This window comes from Zonotrichia leucophrys, chromosome 4 (genome assembly GCF_028769735.1).
Source record: "Zonotrichia leucophrys gambelii isolate GWCS_2022_RI chromosome 4, RI_Zleu_2.0, whole genome shotgun sequence".
Lineage (NCBI taxonomy): Eukaryota > Metazoa > Chordata > Aves > Passeriformes > Passerellidae > Zonotrichia > Zonotrichia leucophrys.
The window spans coordinates 38,817,359-38,832,964 of record NC_088173.1 but is presented as its reverse complement, the minus strand read 5'-3'; the positions used below and the strand labels follow the sequence as shown (position 1 = coordinate 38,832,964).

Sequence of the window (15,606 nt, the reverse complement as noted above, 5' to 3'; positions counted from 1 at the left end):
AAGCTAGAGGCTTTGAATTAGATAGGATGGTCAATCAGAGGAAGAATATAAAGCTTAGATATTCAGGTAGGTTAGAAGAATATTCTGGGGATGGATGTACCTCAGTTGTAAAGATAAAATAGAAGAAACAGGGAGATGTAAAGAACTGGATGAGGCAATAGTTCAGAGGTAACTTGGGGAAGAGAGAGGGACCCTAAACTTAAAATGTGTATAAATTAGATATTCTCTCTTATTGCATGATGGCGTGACAATTTCAGCCAGCTAAAACATTTGAACTGTCAAGCTGGAATTCTTCAGACTTTCCTTAAAACCTAAAATATCTTCATCTTTTTTAGCTTCATTTGGGTGGGGCTTGGGTGATGTTTTAGTTTTGTGGGGGTTTTTTTGTTTCCTATTTTGGAACCTGGAGCATCTAGCTCCCAGTAACTTGTTGGATTCAATTACTTTATGCTAACTCAGAGGCACTGAGTGCATAAAAACCAGGGCCTTTGGTAAAAGCCCATGTGTTGTGAAGGTCTCCAACCATGTCAGCAATGAAGAATGACAGTCTTCACATTTTTATACTCTCCAATGAAGAGTGTTATGAGTTCTCAACATTTTTAATAAGTTGGTGAAATGCTATGGAAGAGAGAGAAGTAGGTGTGGTGTCAGACTTGACCCAGCTTCCTTGATTAGCATACCCAGCTGGACAGCAGAAGTAATTATGTCTGACATGGTATCACAGCTGTGGGGACTGGAGGCTGGTATGAATCACAGAAGCCTGACAAACCCTGAATAGGAGAGTTTCTCTACTCCACTGTGCAGACTTTTTCTTTTTTTTACACTAGAAGTCCAGAAAGATGTTCCACACTGTTTCTCCCTAATCTTGGCTCCATTGTGGTATCCTCTCCAATGCTGTTTTCCCTTGGAAACCTGCTCTTGAGTATCTTCTTGGCCCACTTCCCAATTGCTTTCCAACTCAGATGATTTTAAGGCCCCTGATTTTACTTTTTCCCCCATGTAAATGAAAGTGTCTTCCTTCTGAGCTGAAATGATAAAGCTCCTGTAGGGTCCATAAGACAACCAAAATGTTTTGTTTCTGATTGACACTGTTCTTGGCACACTGGGGGAGAGGCCACCTAACTTAATGGTTATTGAAATCAAGAAGGCTTACTCATGTTCTTATAAGCTGCCATTCAATATATTAGAATGAATAAAACCTCCAAACTTCAATAAAGATTTGCAAGAAAACCCAACAATAACATCTTGAATCTTACACAAGTCTATGGCCTTGCTGGATCTCTTCTCTAAAAGTCACCTTGATTTTTCCCTTTTATCCTCTATTTGATGACCTTTGCAAGACTAAGTGGGAGATCCACACCCTCTCTAGCTAGGTAGGGAATACTTCAGGTTTCCACCTGCTTCAGTGACTCTGGCTCATGCAAAACCCTCCATGTAGGAAATATGGAAAAAGTATTCCTCCCTTTAAGAACACTTTGTCTTCTTTCTTCCTCTCTTTCTTCTTTAATACAAAAAATGTGGAATTTTTTTTCAGTAGGGAGAAATGTACAAAGAGAGAGACTAGAACGTATTTGAGTGAATCTGTCTATTCTTCCATTTTCAGACCCTCAATTCTTCATTCACACAGCTGCTTTTTGAGGAGGGAAGCATGCAAAGGAGCAACCCCCCTGCCCCACAACTCCTTCAATTGTTTGTTGCTGGAGTTGGGGGAAAAGAAGTGCGTGAGAGCGTGATCCCTGGGACCGCGACTCCATCTGCAGGCAGGAGCACGCCACTCTCTACCCAGAGCCACCACCACCTCCGTGCAGCATCAAGCCCCTTAGGTCTTGGGTGACACTGCTGAAATCCCCCGGTGATTCTCAGTGCACAGCAGTGTCTCTGTCCCTCCCAAAACCTAAATGAGAGCAAGAGTAATAAGAAGTCAAATTATATGAGTACCTCATGCATTTTACTTCTGTTACCTGGGCACTTTCAGTGCAAGCAGCCAAGGTATATGAGGAAATTTGTGTGCTTACTGGTGAAAGGAGAAAATAGCACTAAGGAAGTATGGCTGCAGGTTAGTGAGAAAAGCAATTAAATCCTGTGCCCACAGCACCTACATGTCAGGGATGTGTTGATGATAATGGTTTGCTGGCAACAGCAGCCTTAAAATTCTTTATCTAGCTTTGTTGGTGAACTACCACAGGCAGGAGAGCATGTCCCCAGCTGAAAGGTGGAGGTAATGATGCTTTGCAAATGTCTAAGAAAAAAGGCAGCCAACTTCCAATGCTTGCATTTTAGAGGGATTAAAAATACAGTCAGCCTTCTACCTGCTCTGCAGTTTCAAGTTCATTTAGTTTGTATAATCAGGATACTGAGAGAAGAAGAGTGAGGAAGTAAAACACCAACCATGAGTTTGGAATGATTAATTAATGTTTTCTATTAAGTAGCTCACAAAGCAGTAGTAATTCTAAGAATATGTATTTGGACATTAAAGAGTTCTGAATATCATAAGGGTATTTTTGGTGAAGAGTCCTAGCAGCTAATAAAGCCTGGTGGAATATTTGTGTTTGGTAAACTACTCCCATAAAACCAGACATGAATAGTATGTTTAGGAAACAGTCAATGCTTATATTACAACACTTTCTCTTAGATTGGGAGAGTCCTTTTGAGATCATCTAGTCCAGCCTCAGTGCTCAAACAGGTAAGCTAAGTTGTTCAGGCAACCTCCCTGGTCAACCTGTGCCACTGTTTGACTCTTCTAATGGTAAAAAAAATAAAAATTGTGTTCTTGCGTTCAGATGGTACAAACTAGTATTGTGTTGTTTGGTTTGGTTTTGGGGTGTTGCTCTGGTTTTGGTTGGTCTTTCTCCATGTTGTGCCCCTTACCTTTTTTCCATCCATGGACACTGCTGAGAAGTGTCTGACTTCCTCAAGCTCCTTCCCACCCATCAGGCATTTGTACAGATGGATGAGGTGCCTCTGAGCCTTCCCTTCTCCAGGCCAAACAGCATCAGTTTTTCAGCCTCTCCTCATGCAGTGTGTGCTCCAGTCCCTTAACCATCTTTGTGGCCTTGTACTGGACTCTCTCCAGTAAGTCCAGGTCTTTCTTGTGCCAGGAAGCCCTGAATGAGATGCAGCATTCCAGAGGCAGCCTCACCAGCACTGAGCATAGATTCAGGATAGCTTCCCTTCACCTGCTGACAGCTGTCTTCCTCCTGGTGGCCTTCTTGGCTACAAAGGTGTATTTTTGGCTTGTGTTGCCTTCTTGTTACCAGGATCCCAAGGTCCTTCTTGGAAAAGCTGCTTTTCAGCTGGTAGATGCCTAGGATATGCTGGTGCCCAGGACTGTTCCTTGTTACTTTGCATTTCCCCTTTTGAACTTCAGGACATTTCTCTGCCCACTTCTGTTGAGGCAGTGTTTCTGAAAGGTGACACAACCATCTGGTGTTATCAGCCACTCATTCCAATTTTAAATCATTTGCAAACTTGTTGAGGATGCAATCCTCAGCTTTTTTGGTATGGAAATGAAAGCTGCTTCTCTCCAGGTATTACTACTATCTCCTTTTTTCCTACTCATGAAGTTTAGTGCTTCTCTATGGGGTTTTTCACTATTATTAGTCTATTTCTTTTGGACAAATAATTTGCATCTTACTGTAAACTAAAGACTTGAAAGAGGATGAGTGGCCTTAGACCTGCTGAAAAGTAGGGACTAGAAACAGTATTTCCATCAGTGTTAGCAGGGATTGAGGAAGCCAGTCTGTATTTCTAGTATCTCAAAAGACAAATAACCTTTTCCTGTGTGTTGTACAGCCCGATGGGGAAGTGCCAGTGCAAGGAGAGATTTCCTCCAGGCTGCATGCCTTCATGCTCAGCAGGCTGACTTGCAGCCCAAACCCTTCTGCCTGCCAGTAGGTGATGGCTGATCACTGAGAACATGAAGCATGGTGAAGCATAGCTGAATTCCCTGTGAATTCATCACACCAGGCAGAGGAACTCTGCTAGAAGCTTGATCTTTGCATGGTCCTTCCCTCCCTTATCCCACTGGGTTTCTTTCCCTTGGGAACATAAAGTCTCAGCACTACTGTATTTTATTGTCTCCCAAGTGCCCTTCTATCTCACCCTTCTTTAGGTATTCCAAAGAGGAATACTCATCAGGCTGGCATCAGTGCCACTGCCATGCCCCTCTGTGCCTGCCTTCCGGCCCCTGTGTCAGAGGGAGATGGGAATGCACAGTCCTGGATGGCAGCTGAGCTCCTTGGGGCCTTGTCAGCTCTCATGGTCCAGCGCAGTCTCGCTGTTATTCTGGTGTTTTAACAATAGAAAACTAGCTAGTTAATTGAGAAACCAGAATTGATTTCCCTGAGGAATTTGCCACCTTGCTGGTGCAGCAGAGGCTCTGCCTTTCAACGTAAATGTAACAAGGTGTTTAAAAACTTGGACACACTTCCATTTAGCAAACAGCTGTGGCTTAAAGTGCTGCTGCCTTGCTACTTAACGAAGCTGCAAGACTTCTCACTGAAGCAGACAGGAGGATGAATGCATTCTGTTTGGCCAGTCTGGGGGGTGTTTTTTCCAGGAGGAGGTAATGCCTTAAACCATGGCTGGTGTTTGCTAATAGAGCTGTGCCTAAATCTTCAGTTAACCAGTGACTAGCAAACTATTAAGCAGAAGCAAAATGAGAGAGGGAGTTCTCTGGGTCTTACTCTGATTTACCTTAGACAATTCTTAGGATGGGGTAAAGTTATTGATTTCAATGCACTTAAATGTAGAATATAAAATTATGCTAAAAGATCAGGATTGCAGCAGATAATTATCTTTTTTTATTTCCACATTTGTAACTGCAGTAGCCCTGAGCTAAGTGTTCCAGTCCTCAGTTGACTAAACAAATTCTTTTCATCAGTTCAGAAATTGCTTAGTATTTCATGTTGTAAAATATTAATTTATTTTTTCTATATTTAATCTGTACTGGGTAAGAGGTTTCTCACTCAGACTTGGGGGAGAAATTCTGCATTTCAAGTATCTGCAGGCCTAACTCCAATAGTCCTAGGGTCAGGTGAGTGGTTGGTTTGGGGTTTTTTGTTTTTTGCAAAATAGGCTTACAGTAAAGGGATGTGAAGGGGTGATATATATAATTATATGCAATAGGATGATATTATACATAAGTTATGGAATTATGAAATTGAAAAGCCAACTGCAGTTATGGTAAAATAAGAATAATGAAACTCTTTGGTAATGCTGAAGGAGCATCCTATAGTATTTAAGTAGCAACAAAATCATGTGGACACTAATATGTGGTCCTTCTTCAGGCCTATAGACAGTGTATTTCTGGCCTGTGAAATCTAGAATTTTATGTCAGCTTGGGTTTAAGGCCACCAGCCTTAAAAATCAACACCAGCCAGTGTTGATTTTTTAAAAAAATACAAATTAGAAGCTATATCATCTTTCCTAGGTAGTGTGCTGTTCTAGCAGCTGAAAACTATGAACACCATGGTTTTTCTGAAGAAGTTTTAATGTGTTGAATTTGCAGCTCAACTAAAAGCATCTTGTGCTAAAGTTTGTTATAAAGTGATGATGGCTAGTTAGTTTGCCAGGATTCACACAAGATTCTGAGAAAGCTGGTTGTGTTTTAGCAAAGAGGCACAGGTCATATTTCACTCTTCCTCTTTGATGCCTCTCCATTTGGAGGCTTTGAGACTAGTGGAATTCTCTAGTGGAATTCTTGGTCTTTAAGAACATTTGTGATTCAATATACTCTCTGCAAGAGTTCTTGCCTTGAAGTGGCTGTGGGCCTTTCATTTTAAGAAAGAAGAGGTTAAAAACTTTGTGGAAGGAGAATTTGGTAATCTTTTTAAAAAAGCTGAAGCCTGTGTGTCATTTAGGATCTGCTGGTTATGTGAGTGCATCTCCCACTCGGTAATTGTTTGTTATCTATCCTAGGATGATACTCATCAGACAGCAATGGCTTCTGATCATTGCTCATTGGCCTTTGTGGGGTTGGTTGGTGGCCTTGCCAGTCACTAACTTGTCATTTTTAATTATTCTTACAAACCTGTTGCTTAATGTTATTTATTTACAGAGCAATTGCAAGCATGGATGATGGTATCCATGAGCTGTTGTCCTATGGGCTTGTTCAGCCCTTTTGTTGCCTTTCAAGTGCTTAAGAGCAAAGAGAAGTTTGTAATCAAATGGTGTTTGAAGGACTGATTTGTAGTTACTGCTGAGCAAGGAAATATTGGCATAAATTAAAACCAGAGGAGTTTATGCTGTTAAGGGTAATGGCCAACATATGTGAGAGAGATGGTAATTTCAATTAAAACTAGTGGGCCTTGTTGTACATGTTGAAGATACAGAGGCTGTAGAAGGTATTTGCCTATGCTCAACAGAAAATTAATCCAAATATAGGAGTAACTTTAAAAAGAGCCTGAATAACTCTCCGCTGCATGCTCAGGGACACACAGAACTGACCTGGCCTCCTTTTTGGTAGGTGATACTTAAAGCAGAGGTGGCCATAGTTTGGTTTGAGAGGGCCCAGAAACTGGTTAAAATGGTCTCATTTTTCCCCTCAGTGCACTTCTTTTAAAAAATCTGACCCTGGGAGCAGAATTCTTTAAAGTCTCAAAAAATAAAACAAGGATGCCCGCTAATTTTTAAGTTTCTGTTTAGCAATATTTTCAAGGATTTGGTACGTTGCATAAAGACAGTTTGGATGCTAGATATGCTGCAAAGGTTTTAGGAATGTTACATCATTTATTACTGTTTAAAACTTTATTTACTCAATTTATTTCATTTTTCTCATGTGTAAGTGAAGAAAATATTTACTTTGTTTGAAAGTGGTTTCTGGAGCTGAACTTAATTCATATGTGTAACTAGGTTTGGTGTTTGGAAGGTGCCATACAATCATTACTTATTAATAGCAGGACCTGCAGAAGCAATGCATTATTTATATTATGTTATCTGTGGAAGACTTGCAACTATTTTCTTGTGTTTGGACTAAAAATGTTCAAAAGTGTGGTCAGCTGACTTAATTTTTTCTTTTTGTGCTATACCACCAAATACATTATTGGGGATTATTTTTAAAGTGGCATTTTGTCCTTGGTCACCTTCCTTAAATCAATGTGTAAAATAGTGGGAAGTGATGTTCCTATGGTTCCCATGGGAAGGCTGGATACTATCTGTTGACCAGGACAAGACCTGGAGTAATACACTTAGCCAGGATAGAGTTGAAAAACCAAGTTTGTTACCTGAATGAGTATTTCCAGGTGTGGGGCTAGAAACTCTTCAAAGCTAGAGTATATAAAGTTTCTCCCTGATAATTCATTCAAGCATTGGGATTTCTTCCACTGCAGAACACTCTTAAGGCTTGGCCCACTAAACTCCTAGGAAAACTGTTAGGATGTCTATGGAAGCCAAGGTCACCCTCAGAGAGATTTAATGCTGCTCTGCTGTGTGCCAGTCCCCATGGCCCCTTCAGAGAGCTCTGTTCCCGTGGTGCCTTTTTGCTGCAGCCACCTCAACTCCCCTAAAGGGGGTTTCAAATGATGGAGGGGAAAAAAAGCCCACACGGCACATTGTAAATTAATGCTGACAATGTCAACATTAATTTATGCCAGAAAGGCATGAGGACTAGAGGGTGGAAAGAGTGGTGGTGAAGAGCACAGTATTTCCTGTGTCCTGTTCTCCTGGAGCACCTGGGGAAGGGCTGCCACGGCTGTGGTGGATCACAGCAGCACAGAGGCAGCACTCTCCCTCTCTGAAATGGCCACTTTGTGGCCTCCTGCACTGACAGGATCGCTGCTCACAAAGCTGGCTTAGTTCAGCACAGTTGCTATTAGAATGGATTGAAAAAATAAGTGAGGAGGTCTGGCATTGCAAGTCCTGCAGTGAAGAAAGTGCTGGTGCTAGTCCCAGGCATGTCAAAATTGAGGTTTGTGAGCAACAGTGAAAATGCCTCTGATATTTTTGGTTGTCACTACTAACACAGTGGAAATCGCCAAACCCAGTATAAACTGGAGAACTAAGGGAAAAGACAAGACCTAAATCTTCTGAGAGAATTCTGTCTCTAGTAGTCTTGGTCATGAGTAAGTGTAAGGTAGCTGTTTGGACTCATCCCTACCCCCAAAATCTCCAGTACTGAGAGTTACACACTTTGGTTTTACTTCTGGATTAAAAATAAATTAATCTCTCCATGAAAATGGAGTATTTTAGCTGTGTTGTGAAATTATAAACCACCTGAAGCCAGGAGGAATTTGTTTTGTTTCAGTAGATGTGTACCCTGTACATGTGGTTTTGAAACTCAGAATTGCACAGGCATGGTAGTGAACCTGAGATTGTCACATGTGTAATCTTTTAAATACTATTTAGATTTCTTTTTCCTTCTGAAAGGCTCAGTGTGGCTGTAAAATGAGTATAAGATTATGTGAAACCATTCTAAATTGAGGTGATTAAGAGTTTAAATTTATTGTTTAAAAATATTTAGGTTGCAGATTTGGTGCTTTGTGTTTTCCTAGGCGGCTGTTTATTTTTAAGAAATTGAAGTTAGGATGAAAAATAGTATGATAAAATGATGAGTCAGGTTGTCAAAAGCCAAAAAATTCTAACAGGTATACATACGCTAGAATAATGCGTATTTTTATTTTTGCAACATCTGACTCACAATCTTGATTATGTATTCTGCTAAGTTCAAAGTTTTCTTACACAAAGAGAGAGCTATATGAAACAACTATGCTTCAAATAATTTTACTTCAATTGTTGTAACAGGTTTTGGAGTTTAAATCATTAACAACCTCTGTGTGAACTTTTATCCAAATGACTGCAAGTCACAAAGAGAGCACTTCTCTTTCACGGAGTACCTTTTGTGCTTTAGTGAGACCCAATCCCTCTTCTATTTTTTATCTCCACCTTCATGTCTGTCTTTGAAGAAAGATGTGTGATTTGTGAAGTAATGAGAGTATGTATCAGTTAATGAAAGCTGCTATCCTGGCTTCATAATGCACACTGGAATTGCTTCAGGATCAAGCTTCATATACCTGCATTATAGCAGGAAAAAAAAAGTAAATTTCAGAAGTCCAGATTGCTGTGTGCACTGTAGACGTATCATGTAGCAGTTAAATCAACCATTAGGGGTGACCTAATCTAGATTTCCTCCCCCCTCCACACACACACACACACACACACACACTCTCAAGGAGTTGTGATTTTCATGCTGCTTGTATTCTTTCCACTTTTTAAAACCTGCCCTAGAAGTTGTCAGGATACCGACCTGCCCACCTTTCTTTCTGGCTTATTTTGGGTGCTTGTTTTGGCCTGGAGGGAGTTGTGTGTAAAGCAGCCTCTCCCTCCCACACCGAAGTTCGGCTGCACAAACCCCTTTCGGCCCCTGTGCTTTGCGAAGGGATAGCTGAACCCATCCAAAAAATTCTATGGGGTTAGCTGTGCACCACCACAATTTTGCTTTCCTAACACAGGAAGACAAAACGCCGTAATTTAAAAAAAAAAAAAAAAAGGTTGATGCTATTATTTTCGTTCTCACCACAAACGAGGGGATTACAGTGCGAATGGTCAAGACCCACAAATTCACACACACACCTTTTTTTTTTTTTTTAATTTTAATTTTTTGTAATTTTTTTTTTTTTTAAAGAGCGGATTGGCAGCGGGTGCAGGACCGGGGCAGCGCATCCTCCGCCGCCGCGCAGCGCCGCGCCCGGAGCCCGCGGGGAGCGGAGCGGGGGCACCGTCCCCTGTGCTCCAGCGGGGCGCGCGTGTGTCTGTGCGTGTGTCCGTGCGTGTGCCCGCCCGCCGGGGCTGTGCGGGGGTGTGTGCGGTGTCCCTGCCCGCCCGCGGGCGCGCCGGGAGCGCCGCCGCTGCCCTTTGATCCCGGCGTTAGTGTTAGTTAGGGGCCGGCGGGAGCGCGGGGCGCAGCCCTCGGCACCGCCGCGCCAGCCCTCGCCCCGGCACGGCGCCCGGCGCCCGCCCGCCCGCCGGGAACACATCCCCGGCCGCTGAGGGATACTGCGACCGGGGACAAGCCAGGTGCACGACCGGGTTGCGGGGGGGTGGGGGGGTGGGGGGTGGGGGGGAGAGGAAAAGAAAGAGAGAGGGGGAGACGGAGCCCTTCGCGGTGGCTCCGAGAAAACCGGCTTCAAGCCCCCTTTCCCCCGGCGAAGAGGGAAAACCCGCCCCGGTTAGCGGCTCCCCCGGGGGCCCCGGCTTTGTGCCTGTCCGTGCCCCCCCCTCCCGGTCTTATTTGATCTCCCGTTAAACCAAGGAGGAGAATGTGAAAAAAGGGGGAAAATGCCCAGGAGGAAGCAGGAGCAGCCCAAGCGCCTCTCTTCACGTAAGTGCCCCCTCTTTTTGCCATTTTCTCCTTCCTCCTCTCCCCGTCTCCTTCCCCTCTGCAGCCGCCTCCGTCGTTTCGTGCATTAGTTTAGGGTTACAGAGGTGAAACTGACAAAGACACAGCCTGGGTTATTCCTCTTTTAGGTCTGAGCTAAGGCAGCCATGTTGGTGATGAACAGCCTTGTGCCCTTTTAATTTTTCCTCTCTCTCCTTTCCCCCCTTCTTTCTTCGCGTCTCTCGCCCTTTCCTCCCTCTCCCTCCCCTCGCCCGTGATTGTGCATTTGTGCTGAGGGGGGGGGGGGAGGGGGGGGCGGTGTGGGTTTCTCTTTGGGGCCGGAGGGAGGGGGGTCTGTTTTATTGGGGTGGGGAGGGGGGCTAAGCACGGGAGGGGAGGGCGGCGAGAGGGGAAGCGGCTGCTGGCGTCTTGTGCGGAACCAGCCGAGAGGTCTGTCCCCGGCTAAAGGTTGCGGAGGGGCTGGGCGGCCCGGGAGCGGGGGGTAGGCGGGCAGCGGCAGCCGAGGGGACCGGCGGGGCACCCCACACCGACCCCGGGGCCAACCCGGAGGGGGCCGCGGCCGCCGCCGGCGGCGTGGGAGGGGGCGGCGGGGAGGCAGACCGTGGCAGGCGAGGTCCCTGCAGAGCAGGGAGAGGAGGCGGCGGCGGGCTCCGGGCTCCTCCTGGCCGCAGTGAAATGAAGGGTCAGGCGAGCCAGGCGAGACTCAGGCTTCGGCGGCGCTGCCCCAGACGAGAGCAGCAGAGCACAGGGCTAAAGTGCATCCGATCCTCCGCCCGCGGGCACCCACTGCGCTCACACGCACACACGCATCCACACACACATCCCCTGACACGGCTCACCCTGCCCTGCTCCCGATCGCTCCCTCCCCCCTCCCTGCCTGTTTCTCCCCTCTTTGCAAAACAGTTAACTTTTCTCCCGCTCCCTCTCCCCCCCTCTCCTTGTATTCAGCGCTCGGCAGCTATTGAGAGGGAGGCGGAGAGGAGGGGAAGGGACCTAAAAATACCCTGCCCCTGCATGGCCCCAGGACTGCTTTAAGGAGAGCGTGGGGTGGATGGAGGGGTCATTTGTCTGTCCCCGACACATCTGCTCGGAGCGTGCCTGCAGCCCCTCCGCGCCGAGCTCGGGGCAGGGCGAGGACTGAGCCGCCGGTGCCGGAGCCGGGCTCGGTCACCGGGAGTTCACCGGGGCGGCTCCTGCCCCTGCCCGCGGGGCGCCGCTGCGGGCGGAGCGCGGCCCGGCCCCCGCTCCGCTCTGCGGGCACAGGGGCTGGGGCAGCGCTCCCCGCGCCCTTCCCGCACCGGCACACGGGCCGGCATGGCAGATGGGGGCGCGGGGGGCGGCGGCCTGGGGGCGAGGGGGAAGCGCTCGCAGCCCCCCAAGGATTTGTCTCCCCTTTTCCGTTCCTGCCGCCTCGAGGCAAGGGCATGAGTTGTGGTGGGCTTTGCTTCGGGGGGGTTGATGTTTGAGGTTGGTTTTGGGGGTTTTCTCTCCCCTTCTCCCTTCCTCTTGCCGTTTGCCCCCGCACAGCCCTTTGGGGTCCGCTCGCCGGAGGAGCTGAGCCAGCAGCCGCGGTTCCTCCCGCAGAGCGTGGCCGGGCTCGGCTCGGCTCGGCGGGAGAGCAGCGCCCGCCTCTGCAGCGCCCCGGCCCCGGCGCGGCGGGCGGGGGCAGGGGCCATGCCCGGGCGCTCCGGGGCGTTCCGGGGGGCGGCAGCGGCGGGCCCGGCTCGGCAGGAGCCCCGCGGGGCTCCCGGGGCGGGCGGAGGCGGCGGGGCCGCGCCGGGCTGGCGGCTGACCTTGCCCTCGCCCCCGCCCCGGCGCTGCCCTCCGCCCGCCCCTGGGGCTGACATCAAACCTGGGCTCCATCTTAGCTCGGCCGGGCGCTGCCGAGCGCGGCGGCGGGGGCTCGGCTCAGCCGGGCCCGGCCCTGCGCTGCCCCCGCCTCCGGGTTGCGGCTGAGGCCGCCCGCGGCCCCGACCTCCTGACCGCCGCGCCGGGGGAAGTCACGGCTTTTTCTGGGCCGACGAACAATTGCCTTCATTGTGCACATAGACTTCGGCGTGTGTTATTATTTTGATTTTTTTTTTTTTAATACTCGGCCTAATTTGTACTTCTTTCGGATTATTTTTTTAGTTCAGTTCATGGGAGGAGGGGTTCTTTTTCCCTGGTGTGTGAAAGGCGCACCCACCTTCATCCCACACGAATGCTACCTTTCAGTGTATTTATTTATTTTAATTTCTTTTGCAACTAGATTGCCCTGGATCAAGAGCTATTATCTGACAATAGTAATAATACTTTGGTTAAGTCAGAGTAATAGTGTTTTAGATTAGGAAAATACCTTGGAATTCAGTGTGCAGATGGTGTAAATAGTGATTTGGTTTGGATGGGTTTTTTTGTTTTATTTTTTTGTTGTATTTTGGGGTTTTTTTAAGCAACACGTTGCTTTAATGGGTACTCAATGTAAAATACGTTTTTATTCTCTAATTCTTGCTGGTTTCAGCAATACATTTGTTAGCGGGACAGAGGGTGTATTTCATGTTGAAGTATCAATGGTGGCAGAAGAATATAAAGTGCTCCATGCGCCTCCCAGAAGGAGCTGTCGGCCTCTGTGCTCAACCTTGGCTCTGCCCCACTGCGGGCGCCGTGCTGTGGTTCACTCCCCAGTCATGGTACAGGTTGCTGCTGGTGCATGAACGCTCTCCAGGACACCTAAATGATGTAGCATCTTACCAAACCTCCCTGGGATATTTCGGCTTCTGTTGCAATTGTTTGTGAATAAATAGTCACATGTCGATACACAGAATGATTTGTGAATGTTACAGTGTTACTGAGCAAATGTAACTTAGCTTGGCAAGTCCTTGCTGGCTCTAGTGCAGCTTGGGTAGCAAGCCCAGTTCTCAGGGTCTCTAGGCCTTCATTAATCCCTCATGCACTGTTACGTACCCTGCAGAGCACCTGAGGATTGCTGTCACTGCTGGCTGGCACCCTGATTTTTACTTCTGCCCACTGACTCCACTGGACAGCCCTCACCTACATCTGCAGGTAGTTTCACTTGAGGAGACTGCCCCGCCAAAAAACATGTGATGGTGAAGAAGTGCTCTGTACAAGGCTTTGCTGGAGATGTACCAGGCTGCTGCAAGAGTTTAATTCAGTTCCAAGGGAGCTGCTAGATACTGACATCTCAGTGTTTGAGGGAAGAGAGGGGTTGATATTATTAGATACAATAATAATGTGTTTGGGTGGCATCTGCTTAAAATGGCAGAGTTAAGGTTGAGCTTTCAGTCACTGGAGTTGTTTGCAACATAATTTAGTTTGGAAGGGTCCTTTGGAGGTTGTCTGGCCTAGCCCCCTGCTCAAAGCAGGATGAACCTCAGGGTTCAGTCAGATGGATGGGCCCTGTGAGGCTCCAGCATTTACATGTATTGTAAAGTGGAGTTTTTGTGTCCAAAAAAGTCAAGTTTGGAGAACTGTTTAGCCACAGATGCCAGCAGAATGTCTTCAATCACATTCTATGAAACACAAAAGAAAGTGCATCCTTCTTAATTTAAGATACAAATGAATGAGGAAAGGATTTTAGGTGTTCCTTGACAGACAATGGCTTGTTCATACCCAAACAAAATACTGCAGCTGTCTGGACTTGATTTACAATGGCAGAATTAAGTCTATAACTTAATTTTTTTGCCCAGTACATGTGTGTCTTATGATTACATTTGGATGTGGCTACCTTGGCAAGTCAATTCACTTCCACTGGAATGTTTTAAGGAATTTTGCTCATTTCTGTGTGTTTGTGCATTAGGAGTTTTTTTCCCTTTCAGCTACTTTAGCAGTTACATATTTGTTTCTCACTTACTCAGCATAAGAATCTTTAAAAATATATATATAAACATATCCCTGTCTTTCTCCTTGTTGCCTCACTTCCCATTCTACCTCAGGCTGTTGTTTTCTTTACCGAGGATTCCTGAAAGTCTGCTACCTCTGAACTGCTCATGTGACTCGGAAGAGCTCAGCCTGAAAAGTAAAAGTTTTGGGAAGTCTTCAGGCACTCGAGTAAATGTTTAAGATCCAGAGCACTATGCTGCCTTAAGTGCAGCAATCGATACTCCTTGGGGTTGGTTCTGTCTCGGAGGCTTGTCAGCAGTGCAATTTGCGAATGAATGCCACAATTCCATTTATTCAAAGCTTGCATTTATTACAGTCTCAGGCAGAATTAAATGCTACATTGAGAAGTTTGAACTGCTGCTAGTTTCTGAGGAATGTTTTCAATGCAGGACAAACTGCAGTGGCAGTTTCTTCTGGAGTTGTTTTGTTAAAGGAGGAGATGCAGGATTGATCCAGTATTAGTTTCCATAGCAAAAGTTGGATATCTGACTATGAGCAGGTGTAACTTCTTCCTTTCATGGTCAGGTACACTGTTAGATGTTCCAGATACTGTGTTGAAGTGTTCAGCTGTTTCTATACAGTAAAAAACACTTGAACTCTGTGAAATTTTTTATTATATTGTGTCTTTATTGCTTGATTATATCATCACAGGAAAAAAGTGCTGTCAAACAAGTAAATTAACAGTGATTTAGAGCTTCCTTCATTTTTTATTTCTGCAGCACACTTCATCTGATACTTTCTGATAGCAAGACAGGATGCATTGGATGGGTTTTTCAAAAGACTTGCCAATGTCAGGAGTGCTTTTGCTGTTGTTTGGTATTTAAGAGTTGCCTCCAAGACAAAATACTTCTGCCAGGAGCAGCAATCCTTCTCTTTCAGATGAATTTTTTACTTTTCTAGCACACACGGCATGTCTAAGTGTAACCTTTTATTTATTCTTCTAACATGTTTTATTTATTCTTCTAACATGCTTACTATTTTTGACCTCTTACCACTACAGGGATCTTGATATGGCACATAGTTCACAAGAGAATCCACACAGGGAAAATTATTATTCTTGATGAGGTTAATAATTTCAGTGCTCTCATTGTGGTTGTGCTGGTGGTGCTGTAATGCACCTCTCAAATAAACATCAGCCTTTTGGTGGATTGAGTAACGACCCCATTACACCATCTGAAAACACTTCTCTTATTTTGTCCATCTTGTGCTAATGAGAATCACAGATTTGTCAAAAATACCTTCTCCCTTTATGGGGACCCTTTCTGACATGTAAAGTCTGTCTCTTTAAATTTGTATGCTGATTTGTTTGTTTGTTTGCTTGTTACATGAACTAAGTCACTTTTACAAGATCATTCAGTGATAAATGTCTAAAGCACATCAATGGTAGTCTATGTCTT

General features: G+C 45.9%; 1 protein-coding gene across 8 annotated transcripts in view; it reads left to right on the top strand.

The window, feature by feature from the left end:
- ZNF827 (zinc finger protein 827) overlaps nt 1–15,606 on the top strand; it is a 153,672-nt gene that overhangs the window by 42,160 nt on the left and 95,906 nt on the right. Inside the window, exon 1 of one of the 8 annotated variants that reach the window (XM_064711228.1) lies at nt 10,061–10,315. The exons of the other annotated variants lie outside the window; for them this stretch is intronic. Coding sequence (XP_064567298.1) covers nt 10,273–10,315 — 43 coding nt within the window. The 5' untranslated portion in view covers nt 10,061–10,272. Of the gene's footprint in view, nt 1–10,060; nt 10,316–15,606 lie in introns of those variants that run through there. 8 annotated transcript variants of the gene reach the window in all.